Below are 18124 nucleotides of genomic sequence, written 5' to 3'. Positions count from 1 at the left end.
AGCGGCCTCGCTGTCACTGTGGGAAGGTGAGGGGAAGGCCCACCCACAGGCTTCGTGGGCCCAGAGCCCGTGGCAGCAGCCCAGGAAAGGTCCCCTTAGAAGGAGGTGAGGACGCAGCCATCGGAGCCCAGGAGGGGGAGGTACGGGAGGGGCGTGTGCTGTTTGGGAGTCTCCATTCATTCTTCCTGCTTCTGTAACACCTCCGGTCCTCTGGTGGGGGGGACCCTGGTGCTTTAACTAACTGGTTCAGGGATGGGCACCTGACCCAACCGAGCAAATTTCCTGCTGGATTCAAACACGGGAGCTTGTGAGGCTGGGGCCAAAGCACCCTGATGTGCGGCATGAAGGAAGCCCGCGGAGGCAGAGAGGAGCCGAGCGGGGCAGCGGGGAGGAGAGAACCAAGTTCTAAGGACACGTGCACACCCTGGATCCAGCCAGACCTGAAGCCGCCCCAAGCCCTGCGCTGCTCTGCACGTTAACCAAAAAATTCCTTTCCTTGCTAACGAGTTTCTTTTCCCGGGTAAGGCTTTGGGCAGGGGCAGACCAGCACAGACCCCAAGCTGCCTCTGCCCCCTCCCGGGTGGTGTGGGGCCCCTCCCAGCCGGGCTTTGCTCTGCACCAAGGAGGCTGTGGAACTGAGGGGGGCCCAGGACAGGACCCTCACCCCACAAGGTAACGGACTCAGGTCCCAGAAATCACACGCTCTTTATTTGAGTCTTTTTTAAGGAACCAGAGCAAGATCCCGCCCCCTCGAGGCGTGGAGGGAGACGCTGGCACACCGCTCTGGGCGCACCGTCACCGGCGAGGTGGAAGCCTCGGGGGGGGGGGGGGGCGTCAGTCCACGCCATCCAGGTCCTGACAGCCTCTGCTCTCGAGCCGCAGCACCTAGATGGAGAAGCCACGCGCACGTCCACGGCTGGACGCTAACAACCACGCTGTGGAACACGCCGGTTCACACCCAGCTAGGGGGGCCGTCGCGGGACTGGACGAGCAGCTGCGAGGCAGTCCCCACGGTGTGCAAAGACGTGGGAAGGGTGCAGAGCACGTGCACTGGGCAAGTCTGGCAGGACGCGCCTCAGCGCATCGCGGGGGTCCCTGCCGGACGAGGACACCATGGAGAATTGCATCTGCCCACATGCGTCCTCGGCGGGGTCTACGTTGGCCCGTTACTTGGCTGCACGGCCTCCAAACCCCATTCCTGATCTGGGGGACCCCACCACTGAGTGCCCCCGGGGGAGCCAAGCCCCGCCTCCCCCAATTCCTCGTCTGGGGCTGGGCTGTCCCGGGCAGGATGCCGGCAGCGTCCCTGCACTCTGCCCGCTAGATGCCAGTGGCACAGAACCCACCCCAGGCACGACAAGCAGAAATGTCTGTACCCAAGGCCCGCTGTCCCTGGGGTGACCCCTCGCCCGCGGCCTGGATGTGCAGTGTGACCCGGGGTCCACCCTCCAGATACGTCATCTGCAGGGGCGCCTGCCTCGGCCACCCGGTACACAGCGTGTCCTCCCAGCCCGCCGCGTTCTCTGGCTCAACACCGTATCATCACCACATCGTGTTCTGTGCGTCCGAGGGCTCCCTGCTGGCCGCCTGCCCCTCCCTCGGGCCGTTACTACCTGTGCCCGAAGTGCCCTTGGCCCTGCTCCCGTGCTTGGCCTTGGAGAGGAGAAGGCGGGAAGGGCCCACGCTTGCTTTTACTAATCCTTCCTCGCTCCATCAATTAACCAGAAACAGAAAGGAAGGGCAGAGTGGTTTCAGAAGGCGTGAAACCATGTGGACCCTTGAGTCGTCCGCGAGGGGCGGCGACTGGCCCCAGGTGCCCACGGCTACTCACGCGAGGGACGCAGCACCAGGCACAGCGCCCGCCGACCCGAAACGTACCTGCGCTTTGCGGACGCCAGGGCCGCAAAAAGCGCGGCCGCGAACGTAAAGCGGCAGCGAGCCGGCGTTCCCCCCCCCGCAGCTGTGGCTCGCGGAGAAGCCCCTTCGTCGCCCGACGCACCTGGGCCTCTATGCACCGGAACTGCCAGGGCCAACTGGTGTTGTAGAGAAACGGCCGCAGGTCGAACCTGTTGTCGTCGGGGCTGTAGCTTTCCGCGTGGTACGCGGGTGTGAGCGTGGTCATTTTGTGCCTGTTCGTGGAGTACTTGCAGAAAAACCACCTCACCTTGTCAGCCACCTGGTAGGCAAGGAACACGCGGACCCTCGAGCTCGCAAGGCTGCGAAGGCCCGGGGCCCTCAGCCGCGTCACGCCGCAAGGCGCAAGCTGATGGCTCCAGGGGACCCCCCCCCCCCGCCCCCAGGGGCAGCGGATGAGCACGGGTGGCTGAGCTGTAACGTGTTGGCTCCCGACTCTAGCGCCCCTGGACGCGGGGTCAGGAGACCCCGGCAGGGGCCCGGGAAGATACACCGCACGAGGCTTCCAGGCGGTTCCGTGGGAGCCACCGCATGAGCCCCGACGGGCCTGATCTTGGGCGGGACAGCGGGCAGGGGCGTCGGGCCCTGCTCAGGGTAAGAGACAACTGGGGGTTGTCAGAGGGCTACCCCTGGAGGCCACGCTGCGCTGACTCACTCCCGCCAAACGGTCCCTGCGCGGGGACCGTCCTGCCGGCTTCGCTCCGTGGGACGTGCCCACGGTGTACCTGCCGCGGGGAACACACGTCTTTCCACAGGCTGACGAGCTTGCAGAACATGCCATAGGGCCCGGTCTTGGCGACCTTCCGGAGTCTGCCGTAGACGGACAGGTCCGCGTACGTCATGCCCATGTCTTCCTGCGGAGGAAGGGGAGAGCACCGCTGGGCCCGCGGCACCGGACGCCCGGGGGGAGGGACGTGGCCCCAAAGGCCAGGGGCGGACGCGGGGGCTCGCTCCCCCTCACCGCCAGCGACACAGCGGGCCTTCGGAAGAAAAGATCCAGACCGGGTTTTGGGGGCTGGGAGGGACAGGAGAGCGGCCCCGGCTGGAGACCTGTGCGCGTTCTAGGCCCCGGGGGGGGGGCACACTGGGTGCGTATTTGGGGAAATAGGTCTGTGTGGATGCAGCTAAGCGAAGGAGGCCGAGGCGAGATGGCCCCGGACATGGGGTTGGAACAACGCTCGCGGAGGAGAAGCTGTGTGAGGATGAAGGCGGAGGCTGGGGCGACGCGACACGACCCGGGAAGCCCCGGAAGCGGGACCGAGAGGCCGGACCGTCCCCCAGAGCCTCGGGGGGAGCACGGCTCTGCCGACACCGACGTGGTGCCTCTGTGTAAGCCGTCCGCCCGCGGCATGTGGTTACGGCGGCCCTGGGGGGTGAGGCCGACCCCCCCCAGGCCCCAGGGCGCCCCACGAGAGCCAGCCCCACACCGAGGCTCACACAAGCCAGCACTTCTCAGGTCCCCTGACGCTGGCATTTCGTGGCACAGCGGGACAGCCTCCCCTCCGACCGGGGCCTGCAGGACCCAGGACCAGGCCCTCCCTCCTGCTCCCCACTGCCCACCCTGGCCTTCCCTCGGGCCTCAGCTCCGACGTCACCTCCTTGGGGAAGCCTGTCCTGACCCCTTCCGAGGGACACCGCCACCATCGGGTCACCGGGGTCGACGGCAGCACTGGGACCACCGGGGGCCATCATGGTTACTTCCCGCTTGTCTGTCCCAGGGACTCACACAAATGGCCACGTCCCGCCGGTTCACCACCAAGTCCCAGTGCTTAGCGGGTCTTTGCCGTGGACTTCTTTTAGCGCTCTCTTTGGCGGGACATGAATATTTGCCGGCAATGACATTTTAATTCCTTAAATTCAACCGTGATCATTGGCGACTTTAATTCCTCACTTTCCATAACGTACAAAACTAGACAAAGAAACCACCAGGGAGATGATAACTTGAACGCTGGAAACCAACTAGACCTAAAAGACATCTCCGGAACATTCCGCCCAACAACCACAGAGCACACGTTCTCCTCGAGGCACATGGAACGTTCTCCAGGACAGACCAAACGCCAGGCCGGAAAACTGGCCTCGATGAATTTTAAAACACTGAATCGCCCAAAGTATGCTCTCCAACCGGAAAGGAAGAGAATTGCACATTCGGTGACAGAAAGAAACTTTGGAAACTCACAAATAGGCGGGAATTAAACCACACACTCTGGAGTAAACAGGGGGCGAGAGAAGAAATCATGAGGAAAACTAGGAAATACTTGGGGATGAAAGAAAACGATGTGGCTGGACTTACACAACACAGAAGGGCAGCAGTGAGGGAGGAGTTTATGGTCGTAAACACCTGCATTCAGAAGGAAAACGATCTCGGGGCGCCTGGGGGCTCAGTTGGTTAAGTGTCCCACTCGATCTCGGCTCAGGTCATGATCTCACGGTTTGTGGGATCGAGCCCCACACCGGTCGGACTCTGTGTTGACAGCTCGGAGCCTGCCTGGGATTCTCTCTCTCCCCCCCTCTCTGCTCCTCCCCTGCTCTCTCTCTCAAAATAAACATTTTTAAAAAAAGAAAGAAAGAAAGAGAGAGAGAGAGAGAGAAGGATCTCAAATCAGTGACCTAACCTTCCGCCTTCTGACAACACGCGGGAGGAGGCACACGCCAAGCCTCGAGCACGCGGACAGAGGGGACGTACGGACTGGAGGGGAGACCAGTGAGACTGAGACAGAAAGGCAGTGCGGAAAGTCATTCCCGTACACTGGCAATGAGCCACCCAATGATCAAATTAGGAAAACAATTCCATTTACGATAGAATGAGGAAAATAAAATACCTGGAAATAAATTTTTTAATGTTTGTTTTTGAGAGAGACAGAGCGTGAGCGGGGGAGGGGCAGAGAGAGAGGGAGACACAGAATCCGAAGCAGGCTCCAGGCTCCGAGCCGTCAGCACAGAGCCCGACGCGGGGCTCGAACCCACGAACCGCGAGATCGTGACCTGAGCCGAAGTCGGCCGCTGAACCGACTGGGCCCCCAGGCCCACTTACGCTTACACTCTGAGAACAACAAAATGTCGCTGACGGACACGGACGCCCTGGGCAAACAGGACACCCCCGTTCGAGCCTCAGAAGGCCTAATGTGGTCACGGAGCCAACGGCCACCAAACGCAGCTACGGATTCAACACAACTGCCACAGAAGCCAAGCTGCGGGCGTGGCAGAAAATGACTCCAAGTTCACACAGAAACTCAAAGGGCCCAGAAGAGCCAGAATCACCCCGAAAAAGAGGAGCGCCGTCGGAGGACTCACGCTTCCCCGTGTCACAGCTCACTGCAACGCCGGGTGGCACCGGGACAGGGACGGGCGCTCACGGCACAACGGAGCCCGGAAGCACCTCTCCACGCCACGGGCACCGGACAGTCGGTGGGAGAGACGTCCGTCCGTCCGCACGCACGAGGCTGCAGCCGGGTCCCCTCCGCACCACACGCGGCGAAGTCTGCCGGGTCGCAGACTTGAATACGAGAGCTGAAACCACAAACTCTTGGAAGAAGAGGCAAAGTCGATCTTCGTGGCGAAGGAGCCGGCAGCGACAGGAGGAAGAGCGCGGCCCCGACCAGCCCTGGCGGCTCGCGGGCCGGCCCGGACAGAGGGGTCCGGAGTGCTTCTTTCGAGGTGGCGCCCCCGCCACCCGCAAGGGACCTGCCCCTCTCACGCCCCGTCCCAGGTGTCGGCCTCAAGGAGCCCGAGTGAAACGAACGTCAAAGGACCGGCAGCGGGCGCAGGGCTCCCCGGCCAGGAGCCTGGAGATGGGAGAGGGGTCCCCGTGGCACAAAGGAAGCAGCAGAGGCACCCGGGAGACTCAAGGAAGCGGGGACACGGGGAGGGAGCGTGGTGACCGAGCCACCACTGCCACTACCTCGTCCGTCTGGGACACCCGTCCGTCGGCCAAAGGCTCCAGCTCTGCGGTGGCCGGTGCTGCCAGGATGCTGCGGCCAAGACATACAGACGTCAGGCCCGACGGCCGCCTGGGCACCCGTGAGCCCCGTGGGAAAACCCCGCACCGCCGTCCCCGGTGCTGGGCTTGCCGGGGGAGAGGGCTGTGGATGCCGGGGGGCTCCACGCCCCGGGGCGGGGGCGGACAGCGGGAGCCCCCACACGGGGCTGCTCTGCCGAGCGCCCTGCACGTGGGGACGGGTCATGCTTTCTTGTGGGGCTGGCCTGGGCGCCGCAGGGTGCCCGGGAGCATCTAGCCGCCGGGATCCCCAGAATGGTCTCCAGACGCCGCCCCGCGGCCAGGGGGTCTGGGGGAGCCCCCGCCCGAAGGCGCCGGCCTGGCCGCGGGACCCCAGGTGCCCGCTGAGGGCAGGGCTGTTGTGGTCAGGCAGCAGGGAGGCGTGAGAGGGGGCTGTGCCGGGCGCGGAGGGCCCGTCTGGAGGGTGGCACTCACCCCTGCAGGGCGGGGAGCTGGAAGTGCTCGAGGCAGAAGTGGACGAAGGCCCTGAGGTCCGTCTTGCTGATGCCGCCTATGGGGTTGATGTCCGCGCTGGAGCAGTCGTACTTGGTCAGGTAGCCGAGGAGGCTGCGGGGACAGAGCACACGGCGTCCACGCGGCTGAGCCGAGGCGCTGCGCGTCCCGCCTGGGGTCCGGTCCTGGGCAAACACGCCCGGAGCCAGAGCTCGGCGGGCTGGAGGGTCTCGGAGGAGGGTGGCCTGCTGCAGCGGTCGGTCCACAAAGGGCGGAGGTGGCAGGCGACCGGGGGAGGCACTCGAGCCGCCCGGGAAGGCGTCGGGGCCAGGAGACCGATTCGGGAATGGCCAGCATCCAGCAGGGAGCGGCGCGTCTGGAGGGCGGGGCCGGGGCCGGCGGGACGTGGGACCGAGGGGTGAGGTCCTTAGGAGGGAGGGCCCCCTCCACACCTGTCAGCACCCCTCCCAGATACCCCTGCGGCGGGCGGAAGACGGCCCCCAGTCACCCCGTCCTATACCCAGAACCCGAGAACGTGTGACCTGTGGGCAAAAAGGACTTCGCACAATGGAGTTGAGGCCCCTGAGGCGAGATTGTGCTGGTGTTTTTGAGAGAGGGCGAGCGAGCGAGTGCATGTGAGAGGGGAGGAGCCGAGAGAGAGAGAGAGAGACAGGGACAGAGGGATCCCAACTGGGCCCCGCTCTGTGCCATCACAGGGCCTGACGCGGGGCGCGATCCCACAAAGCGGGAGACCCTGATCTGAGCTGAGATCCAGGGTCGGATGCTTAACCGAAGGGGCCCCCCCGGCGCCCCTCGCGGGGAGGTTTTGACCTGGATTACCAGGTGGGCCCTGAACGAAGTCACGGACGTGCTGAGTGGTGTAGGAGGGAGGCAGGGGCCAGAGTCAGGGGGCCGCGAGCAGAGGGGGAAAGACGCAGGGAGGCTGCCCGCTGGCTTTGCGGGGGGGGGGGGGGGGGTGGGCAGCCAAGCAGCTGGGCGCCTCCAGGAGCTGGAGACAGCAGGGAACGGATTCTCCCGCCAGCCTCCAGGGGGAACCAGCCCTCCCCACAACCCGAGGCCTGTTCTGGACGCTGTCATCGAGAGTCCGCTGTCACGGCGGCCGCGGGACACCCTCCCTCCACCGTGTTCTCTCGCCTGCCCTCTGGACGGTGGCAGGTTTCCGCTGGCTCCCCAGGCCCACCCCCCCACCCCCACCAAGGCCATTCCTCACCCTGCCCCTCGCGCCTGAACCTCCTGATGGTGGCCTCTGAGGGTCCCGCCCCTGCCGGTGTCGCCAGGCACACACGTCAATGCTCCCAAGCACACGCTCAACACCAGCACAAGGACAGCCTCCCCCCCCGCCGTCCGTCCTCCCCCTGGTCCTGTCTGTCCTCCCCCTGGTCCTGCCGTCTTCCCCTTGGTCCTGTCTGTCCTCCCCCTGGTCCTGCCGTCTTCCCCCTGGTCCTGTCTGTCCTCCCCCTGGTCCTGCCGGCCTCCCCCTGCCCGTCCTCCCTCTGGTCCTGCCATCCTCCCCCTGGTCCTGTCTGTCCTCCCCCTGGTCCTGCTGTCTTCCCCCTGGTCCTGTCTGTCCTCCCCCTGGTCCTGCCAGTCTCCCCCTGGTCCTGCCGTCCTCCCCCTGGTCCTGCCGTCTTCCCCCTGTCCGTCCTCCCCCTGGTCCTGCCGGCCTCCCCCTGGTCCTGCCGGTCTCCCCCTGGTCGTGCCGGCCTCCCCCTGGTCCTGCCGTCTTCCCCCTGTCCGTCCTCCCCCTGGTCCTGCCGGCCTCCCCCTGGTCCTGCCTGTCCTCCCCCTGGTCCTGTCCATCCTCCCCCTGGTCCTGCCGTCCTCCCCCTGGTCCTGCCGTCCTCCCCCTGGTCCTGTTCGTCCTCCCCCTGGTCCTGCCGGCCTCCCCCGGTCCTGTCCGTCCTCCCCCTGGTCCTGCCGGCCTCCCCCTGGTCCTGTCCGTCCTCCCCCTGGTCCTGCCGGCCTCCCCCTGGTCCTGTCCGGCCTCCCCCTGGTCCTGTCCGGCCTCCCCCTGGTCCTGCCATCCTCCCCCTGGTCCTGTCGGCCTCCCCCTGGTCCTGTCCGTCCTCCCCCTGGTCCTGCCGGCCTCCCCCTGGTCCTGCCGGCCTCCCCCTGGTCCTGTCCGTCCTCCCCCTGGTCCTGCCGGCCTCCCCCTGGTCCTGCCGGCCTCCCCCTGGTCCTGCCGTCCTCCCCCTGGTCCTGTCCGTCCTCCCCCTGGTCCTGCCCGTCCTCCCCCTGGTCCTGCCGGTCTCCCCCTGGTCCTGCCCGTCCTCCCCCTGGTCCTGCCCGTCCTCCCCCTGGTCCTGCCCGTCCTCCCCCTGGTCCTGTCTGTCCTCCCCCTGGTCCTGCCCGTCCTCCCCCTGGTCCTGCCATCCTCCCCCTGGTCCTGCCGTCCTCCCCCTGGTCCTGCCCGGCCTCCCCCTGGTCCTGCCGGCCTCCCCCTGGTCCTGCCCGTCCTCCCCCTGGTCCTGCCCGGCCTCCCCCTGGTCCTGCCCGGCCTCCCCCTGGTCCTGCCATCCTCCCCCTGGTCCTGCCGGCCTCCCCCTGGTCCTGCCGTCCTCCCCCTGGTCCTGCCCGGCCTCCCCCTGGTCCTGCCGGCCTCCCCCTGGTCCTGCCCGTCCTCCCCCTGGTCTTGCCCGGCCTCCCCCTGGTCCTGCCGTCCTCCCCCTGGTCCTGTCCGTCCTCCCCCTGGTCCTGCCGGCCTCCCCCTGGTCCTGCCGGCCTCCCCCTGGTCCTGTCCGTCCTCCCCCTGGTCCTGCCGGCCTCCCCCTGGTCCTGCCGGCCTCCCCCTGGTCCTGCCGTCCTCCCCCTGGTCCTGTCTGTCCTCCCCCTGGTCCTGCCCGTCCTCCCCCTGGTCCTGCCGTCCTCCCCCTGGTCCTGCCGTCCTCCCCCTGGTCCTGTCCGTCCTCCCCCTGGTCCTGCCATCCTCCCCCTGGTCCTGCCGGCCTCCCCCTGGTCCTGTCGGCCTCCCCCTGGTCCTGTCCGTCCTCCCCCTGGTCCTGCCGGTCTCCCCCTGGTCTTGCCCGTCCTCCCCCTGGTCCTGCCGGCCTCCCCCTGGTCCTGTCCGGCCTCCCCCTGGTCCTGTCCGGCCTCCCCCTGGTCCTGCCATCCTCCCCCTGGTCCTGTCGGCCTCCCCCTGGTCCTGCCGGCCTCCCCCTGGTCCTGTCCGTCCTCCCCCTGGTCCTGTCCGTCCTCCCCCTGGTCCTGCCGGTCTCCCCCTGGTCCTGCCCGTCCTCCCCCTGGTCCTGCCCGTCCTCCCCCTGGTCCTGCCCGTCCTCCCCCTGGTCCTGCCGTCCTCCCCCTGCCTGTCCTCCCTCTGGTCCTGCCATCCTCCCCCTGGTCCTGTCTGTCCTCCCCCTGGTCCTGCTGTCTTCCCCCTGGTCCTGTCTGTCCTCCCCCTGGTCCTGCCAGTCTCCCCCTGGTCCTGCCGTCCTCCCCCTGGTCCTGCCGGCCTCCCCCTGGTCCTGCCCGTCCTCTCCCTGGTCCTGCCCGTCCTCCCCCTGGTCCTGCCGTCCTCCCCCTGCCTGTCCTCCCTCTGGTCCTGCCATCCTCCCCCTGGTCCTGTCTGTCCTCCCCCTGGTCCTGCTGTCTTCCCCCTGGTCCTGTCTGTCCTCCCCCTGGTCCTGCCAGTCTCCCCCTGGTCCTGCCGTCCTCCCCCTGGTCCTGCCGGCCTCCCCCTGGTCCTGTCCGTCCTCCCCCTGGTCCTGCCGGCCTCCCCCTGGTCCTGCCGGCCTCCCCCTGGTCCTGCCGGCCTCCCCCTGGTCCTGTCCGTCCTCCCCCTGGTCCTGTCCGTCCTCCCCCTGGTCCTGCCGGCCTCCCCCTGGTCCTGCCGGCCTCCCCCTGGTCCTGCCCGTCCTCCCCCTGGTCCTGCCGTCCTCCCCCTGGTCCTGTCCGTCCTCCCCCTGGTCCTGTCCGTCCTCCCCCTGGTCCTGCCCGTCCTCCCCCTGGTCCTGCCGGCCTCCCCCTGGTCCTGTCCGGCCTCCCCCTGGTCCTGCCCGGCCTCCCCCTGGTCCTGCCGTCCTCCCCCTGGTCCTGCCCGTCCTCCCCCTGGTCCTGCCGGCCTCCCCCTGGTCCTGCCGTCCTCCCCCTGGTCCTGTCCGTCCTCCCCCTGGTCCTGCCCGTCCTCCCCCTGGTCCTGCCGGTCTCCCCCTGGTCCTGCCCGTCCTCCCCCTGGTCCTGCCCGTCCTCCCCCTGGTCCTGCCCGTCCTCCCCCTGGTCCTGCCCGTCCTCCCCCTGGTCCTGCCCGTCCTCCCCCTGGTCCTGTCCGTCCTCCCCCTGGTCCTGCCCGTCCTCCCCCTGGTCCTGCCCGTCCTCCCCCTGGTCCTGCCCGTCCTCCCCCTGGTCCTGCCCGTCCTCCCCCTGGTCCTGCCCGTCCTCCCCCTGGTCCTGCCCGTCCTCCCCCTGGTCCTGCCCGTCCTCCCCCTGGTCCTGTCCGTCCTCCCCCTGGTCCTGCCGGCCTCCCCCGGTCCTGTCCGTCCTCCCCCTGGTCCTGCCGGCCTCCCCCTGGTCCTGTCCGTCCTCCCCCTGGTCCTGCCGGCCTCCCCCTGGTCCTGCCGTCCTCCCCCTGGTCCTGCCATCCTCCCCCTGGTCCTGCCCGTCCTCCCCCTGGTCCTGCCCGTCCTCCCCCTGGTCCTGTCTGTCCTCCCCCTGGTCCTGCCGTCCTCCCCCTGGTCCTGCCGGCCTCCCCCTGGTCCTGCCCGTCCTCCCCCTGGTCCTGCCCGTCCTCCCCCTGGTCCTGCCCGTCCTCCCCCTGGTCCTGCCGGCCTCCCCCTGGTCCTGCCGGCCTCCCCCTGGTCCTGCCCGTCCTCCCCCTGGTCCTGCCCGTCCTCCCCCTGGTCCTGCCATCCTCCCCCTGGTCCTGTCTGTCCTCCCCCTGGTCCTGCCCGTCCTCCCCCTGTCCGTCCTCCCCAGTCCCAGGAGCACTTGGCCCTTCCAGCTTCCACCCACACAAGTGACCTTCTCCTGCTGTTCAGCTTCTCCTGACTCCTACCAAGGAGCGAGGCCTCAGGTGTGAGGCCCCCAGGGCACCAGAGAGGGACCGTTAAGTCCCTGGTGCTGCCCTGGGCGGGGCTCCCTTCCCTGCACCCCAGGGGTCCCTCTTACTGTGTGCCTCCCCCACTGCCTCGGGAGCTGTCAGCAGCTCGGAGTCGGGGAGGGTCCGGAGGTGCGGTGCCCGGGGCGGCCAGGAGACCCACCCAGCAAGGCTCCGGCCTCGTCTCTCTCTTGGCATCGAAGTCCAGAAGGGAGGAGGGCACCCTGGGGGCGGGAGGGCCACGTTTACGCGTTAAACACGAGACAGGCTTCCGCCTGAGCTCCAGCCTGAGCGCGCGCACCGGTTGAGCTCAAGTGACAACTTTTCTGGGGAAGTCACTGCCGCGGACCGAACGTCCGTGTGCCTCCAGATCCACATGCCGAAGCCCCAACCCCCGCGTGACAGGCTCTGGAGATGCGTCTTCAGCAGATCACGAAGGTTAACCGAGGATCCCAGGGCAGCCCAGGGCTGATGCCTCCAGGGCCGGGACAGCGAGGCCCCCGGCACTTTCGTCAACTCCAGCAGCCGACCCCTTCTGCTCCCATGAGCGTAAGCAAAGCCCAAAGTCCCCCACCTTCCCGCCCTCTCTTGGCCCACGTCCCTGTGCCCCGCAAACCGAAACCCTCGGGGCCACGTCCACTGCCCGCCGCTCCCTCTCGAGCCTTCACCGCCAGGTGCCGGCCCGGGCCCCTCCAGAAGCCGCCCCGGCCCTGCAGCCGGCCCCCGGGCCCCCCATGCCTGGTCAACAACCCCATCAGCCCCCGAACGGCCTCTCTGCCTGGCTCTGGGTGGCCCTTCCTCTCCCGCCAGCTGGCTCCTCCTCTTGGGTGGGACCCCCTGATCTGCAGCCCCCTCGCATCGGAACCTGGGGGACCCCGGACCCACTCCTCCTCTGTCAACATTCAGTCCCACGGTGGCGCAGCTGGTCTTGTAGCTTTGATGGCATTTCACCATCTGTACACTCCCCGGGGCAGGGGTGTGCTTCACCCCTGGGTTTCTCCAGAATCCCGTGTAACTGCCCAGCACACACCTCCACACGGCTGTCCACAAAGCCGCATTCCCGACACTGGGCCTCGACCTCCCCACCCGGTTCTGCACCTGGACATCTGACCACACACACGCCCATCCCTTCGGCTGCTGGGTCGGCCTGGGCACCGCACCTGACCCGGTCCACCAGCAAAGCCCGTCGGTTCTCCCCCTGACGGCAAGACAACCAGGGGCCAAGCCCGCTCGCCGTCCCCCAGCCCCACCCTGCCAGGCCGCCCTGCCAGGCGTGAGCTGCATGGGTGGGAGGAAGCGGACCGCGGACCCGCTGCACCGGTTGAAAAACCCTGCAGGGTCGTCCCACCTCGTTTAGGGAAAGGAAAAGTCCCTACAACCTGCGTGCCCCCCAGCGCACTCCCCGACTAGACCCCACGCAGAGACCGGCCACGGGGGAACGGGGACCAGCCGCCTCACCTCCCGCAGCAGAAGGAGGTTTGCAGTCACACGGCTTCCCGCCTACTCTGGCCGTGGCAGGTGGTGGCGAGACCCCCACCCAGGGAAGCGGGGACCTACAGACGCAGGGGAGGGGCCCGTGGCACGCCCCCTTGTGGAGCCTTCTGGACTCACCGGCCCCTCCAGGACGGGCCGCCCTCTCTGCAAGGCTGTCCTGACCGCCTCTGGCGGCTCCTCTAGCCCTCCTCTGCGCTCATCACTGACCTCTGACCTGCCCCTGGCCATTCACGGCCCCGACCCGGCCCCAGCCTCCTGCTGTCGGTGACGGCGCCCCCAGACCTCAGAGCCTCCTGTCGGTCAGGCTCTGCGCAGACGCGCGTGAGCACAGCCGTCTCGGAAAGGCCTGCTTGTGGGGCGGGTGCTCGGCCGGCACCAGGGATCTGGGGTGCTCCCGCCATTCCCTACTGGAAACCGTGGCCGCGGTTTCCAAATTCCTGGCTCAAACACCGCTTTATGCTGAGCACTGCTCTCCTTCCGGGAGCCGAGGCTTGGTCCGCGCCAGGCACAGGGTGGCCGTGTGACTGGCCCCCAGGGCCAACGCTGGGCGCGGGGTCTCTGACAAGCTTCGCTGGCGGTGGGTGCTGCCCACGTGCCGTCACGCGTGTTGCCAGGGGTCGGTGGGGGGGGGTCCACTGGGAGAGGATTCTGGAAGCCTGGGCCTGGTTTCCTCCATCCTCCGGCTGCAGTCGACCGCAGCCCCGGGCCCGCCCGATGCGGAGTCCCGTCTGCCAGCGGATCGCGGGACAGGGACGGCAGCTGGCTCCCGCCGCCTCCGCCTCCCCTTGGCGCTTCTCGGCTCCCCTGCCCCCCTCTCCCTGCCGGGCTCGCCTGGCTCCCTGCCCCACACACGTGCGTGCGCAGCGGCACGACCCCGCCTCCAGGGCGTCCCCGCTGCCGGGCCGCCCGCCTCGTCCCCGACCCGTCCCGCTCGTCACCAGCTCCCCTCAAACACCCAACGCCTGCTGTGCGTCGTCGCTCGGCCGGTGACTCCGCTTCCTGCTTCGCCGAGGACGGTCACGGCCCCGACCCCACGCCACCCAGGCCCGCGTCTGCGCCGTGCACTCTGCTGGACACACCCGCTGGGCTCCCGATAAAGCCGACCTCTCGCTTCGCCACCTGCTCTCACCTCCTCGGGACACGGGGACAGCTCTCCAGCCGCGTCCCCCCTCCTGCGTCAGCAACACTGTTCCTCCCTGCCACACCTCTCTCGTCAGCTCTTGAGGAAACACCTTCCTTCTCGCCCCACTGGTCTTGCCAGCTACCACCCTGCCCCTCCCCTCTCCTGTGGTGCACACTTCTGGAAAGAACTGACTCCTGGTCCCTCATCCACTGCCCACTCTCCTCCAACCTGCCCCAGCTGGGATCCCGGCACCTCCTTCAGACAAGACAGGGCTTTTCAGAGAGACAACGACCACCCTCTGTCCCGGGGGGGCTCTCACCACAGGATATTTGCACACACCGTTATCCGGGCCGCATCTCCTCTCCTGGCTCCTGAGGCCTTTGGAAGCCAACTTCTCAGACAGGCCTTCCCTGGCCACCCCAGTAACAACCTCAACTCCCAAACTCTCCCTCTGCCTGCCCTGGTTTTTCTCTGTAGACTTTCCCCACTCTACACACACGATTAAGTGTTGTTATCACCCATCTCCTTCCACTAGAGTAAAACCACAGTTACTTTTCTGTTGTGTTCACAGCACCAAGAATGCCCAACACGTGGCGGACGTTCAACATCCCTTGAGGAACAGGCACACCACAATGCAACAGACCCGAAGTTAGTTTAGAAGCAGTTAAGACACAGAATCAGAAACCACTTTGAAAAAGAACAGCGTGACAGAGGGGACAGACCTGACGCTCTACCCCGGGATGCAGGCAACGGGGAGATCGTAGACAGGGACGCTGCATGGGACAGTCGGCCCCACGAGTACAAGAAACACACACAATGGAAGAAACACCGTTGGAAGTAAAATACGAGAAAAGTTCCTGCAGCTGTAGACAGACTTCCAAATACCTCCCGGAAAGGGTCTGGCAGCGAAATGTGATGGGAAGAGACGAACACGGAACCAGGTGTCAGACAGAAGTGTTTACTTTCTAAACTGACATCCAGGAACACGTAACACCCAGAAACCCACTCCCACCCCGGAAAAAATTGTTGTTTTCTGCTAAAACACGAAATGCGATGGACAAGAGTTGTAACAGGGAAAACGGTACAACGATACAGTTACATAATAGATCACACTCTTGTTCAGAAGCAAACAAAACAGAACACACCCATGTTGTCAACTACTCAGGCTCCGAATACACACTAGCTGTCACATCTGTCCTGAGACATCATTTCCTTACAAAAGCACCGAAGGCAGCAGAAAAGCGACGAAAATTGACAAAATGTTCACAGGAATGGCAAGAATTTTCACCAGCCATAGGGTGCTAACTCTAAATTGTCATAATTAGGAAGCAGGATCCAAAAGCCCAATATAATGTTTAACAGAAAACACACTTGCAGACAAGCAAGATATAGAAAGACTAAGACACTCATGCCACGGATAGAAAGACGGATGGATGGATGGAATGATGGATGGGTGAATGGATATATGCATGTATGTATGTATGGATGGATACGTGGATAGATGGATGGGTGAGTGGACGTACATACGGATAGATGGATGGACACATGGATGGATGGACGGATGAGTGGATGGATGGGTGGGTAGACGGATGGGTGGGTGAGTGGATGGATGGATGGATGGATGGATGGATGGATGGATGGGCGGGTGGGTGAGTAGACAGATAGATGGGTGGATAGGTGGACAGACGGATGGGTGAACGGATGTACATATGGATAGGTGGATGGATGGACAGATGAGTGAGTGGATGGATGGGTGGGTAGACAGATGGCGGGTGAGTGGATGGATGGAGGGACACATGGATGGATGGATGGATGGATGGGTGGGTGGACAGATGAATAGATGGATGGGTGGATAGGCAGATGGGTGGGTGAGTGGGTGGATGGATGGATGGATGCATGGACAGATGGATGGGTGGATAGGCACACAGACGGATGGGTGAATGGATGTACATATGGATAGGTGGATGGATGGAGGGATGAGTGAGTGGATGGATGGGTGGGTAGACGGACAGCGGGTGAGTGGATGGATGGAGGGACATATGGATGGATGGATGGATGGGTGGGTGGACAGATAGATGGATAGATGGATGGGTGGATAGGCAGATAGACGGATGGGTAAATGGATGCACGTATGGATAGATGGATGGACACGTGGATGGATGGACGGATGAGTGGATGGATGGGTGGGTAGATGGATGGGCGGTGAATGGATGGATGGGTGGGTAGATGGATGGGTGGTGAGTGGATGGATGGATGGATGGATGGATGGGTGGGTGGGTGGACAGACAGATGGACAGGTGGATAGGTGGATAGACGGATGGGTGAACGGGTGTACGTGTGGACAGATGGATGGACACATGGATGGATGGACGGATGAGTGAGTGGATGGATGGGTGGGTAGACGGATGGGCGGGTGAGTGGATGGATGGATGGATGGGTGGGTGGGTGGACAGATAGATGGACAGGTGGATAGGTGGATAGACGGATGGGTGAACAGATGTACGTATGGATAGATGGATGGACACATGGATGGATGGATGGATGGATGAGTGGATGGACGGGTGGGTAGATGGATGGGCGGTGAGTGGATGGATGGGTGGGTAAACGGATGGGCGGGTGAGTGGATGGATGGATGGATGGGTGGGTGGGTGGACAGACAGATGGACAGGTGGATAGGTGGATAGACGGATGGGTGAATGGGTGTACATATGGATAGATGGATGGACACATGGATGGATGGACGGGTGAGTGGGTGGATGGATGGGTGGGTAGAGGGATGGGCAGGTGAGTGGATGGATGGATGGATGGATGGATGGGTGGGTGGGTGGACAGACGGACAGGTGGATAGGTGGATAGACGGATGGGTGAACGGGTGTACGTATGGATAGATGGATGGACACATGGATGGATGGACGGATGAGTGAGTGGATAGATCGGTGGGTAGACGGATGGGCGGGTGAGTGAGTGGATAGATCGGTGGGTAGACGGATGGGCGGGTGAGTGGATGGATGGGTGGACAGACGGACGGGTTGGGAGATGGGTGGACAAACGGATGGAAAGACTGATGCATGGATGACCAGATGAATAAATGAGAGACAAGGTTCTCGAACCCCTTCTGCTAACAAGGAGCAAGCGAGAACAGCCGAGAGAGGTGGGGACGGAAGCTGGAGGGGGAGTGCTCCCAGCCTCCGCCGCTCACCCTGAAGATCAGCTGAAATGTACCTGGAGAACAGGAGGCTCCGAGTTCTCCTGACCAGCAAAGACCACGAGAAACTATTTCCAGCCCACGTCAGAGACGGGCTCTCTGGCTGGGAGTGAACACTGGACGCAGAGCAAGGGCGGAAGACGTGGTGGGACTGCCCGGGGGGGGGGGGGGGGGCGGGTGAAAGCGAGCGGGGTGGGGCGGGAGGGGTGACAGATTCCAGACCCGGCACCGCGGAAGAGCCCAAGCCAGGCGGAGCTGGCCCGAGCGGGAACGGTGGCGGGGAGCCAGAGGGAGACAGTGTCGACCCGTCTCCATACCTGAGTCATCGTGAAGTTCGGGAGTGATGACGTCCTGGGGGTGCCAGACACGCCCTGAGCCGCGGGGTAACGTGACCCCTCCCCCCGCCACCGTGTGTCTCACAGATGCTGTGAGAACTGGAGGGAGCCTGGACATGCCGCCTTGGGGAGCACTCACCCTCGGAGACCTGGGTGCTCGGGAGTCGGGCACACGCACCTCTCATCCACGTTGGCCGATCCGAGCACCAGCAGTCCACCGCGAGCGCCCCGGGCCCAGAGGCTCAGCTGAGCGAACAGATAGGCCACGACCATCCGTATCCGAGCCTGGGTGACACAACGGTAAATGTCACCCCGTGCCGAGCATGGGGCACACACACACTGGCACCCTGCTCCCCGTGCAGCTCCAAAGAAAGAGTCCAAGTAACACGAGAGCTTTCCAGCGTCCAGAGGAAACAGGGTCCTGCGATAATTGGGTGCACCGAGCGGCCCCCGGATCAAAGACGGAAGGACCCGGAGCCGGGGTGCGGAGGGAGCTTCGGTGGCAGGATGGGGCTACAAAGAACTCTCGGCCACTCGTTCCACCCCCTTCACA

The 18124-nt window shown here is 65.1% G+C and overlaps 1 protein-coding gene across 1 annotated transcript in view; it reads right to left on the bottom strand.

Annotated features, from left to right (window-relative positions):
* Window positions 1-686: 686 nt before the first annotated feature.
* The window catches only part of NADSYN1 (NAD synthetase 1), a 39310-nt gene continuing 21872 nt past the window's right edge, over window positions 687-18124 (bottom strand). Inside the window, exons 16-21 of the mRNA XM_042958311.1 lie at window positions 17750-17856; window positions 6344-6475; window positions 5813-5882; window positions 2640-2768; window positions 2000-2176; window positions 687-885 (exon numbers count right to left, since the gene is read on the bottom strand). Coding sequence (XP_042814245.1) covers window positions 835-885; window positions 2000-2176; window positions 2640-2768; window positions 5813-5882; window positions 6344-6475; window positions 17750-17856 — 666 coding nt within the window. The 3' untranslated portion in view covers window positions 687-834. The remainder of the gene's footprint in view (window positions 886-1999; window positions 2177-2639; window positions 2769-5812; window positions 5883-6343; window positions 6476-17749; window positions 17857-18124) is intronic.

Source organism: Panthera tigris, chromosome D1, assembly GCF_018350195.1.
Source record: "Panthera tigris isolate Pti1 chromosome D1, P.tigris_Pti1_mat1.1, whole genome shotgun sequence".
NCBI lineage: Eukaryota > Metazoa > Chordata > Mammalia > Carnivora > Felidae > Panthera > Panthera tigris.
Note: the sequence above shows the minus strand (reverse complement) of the source record. Positions and strands in the feature narration are given on the sequence as shown.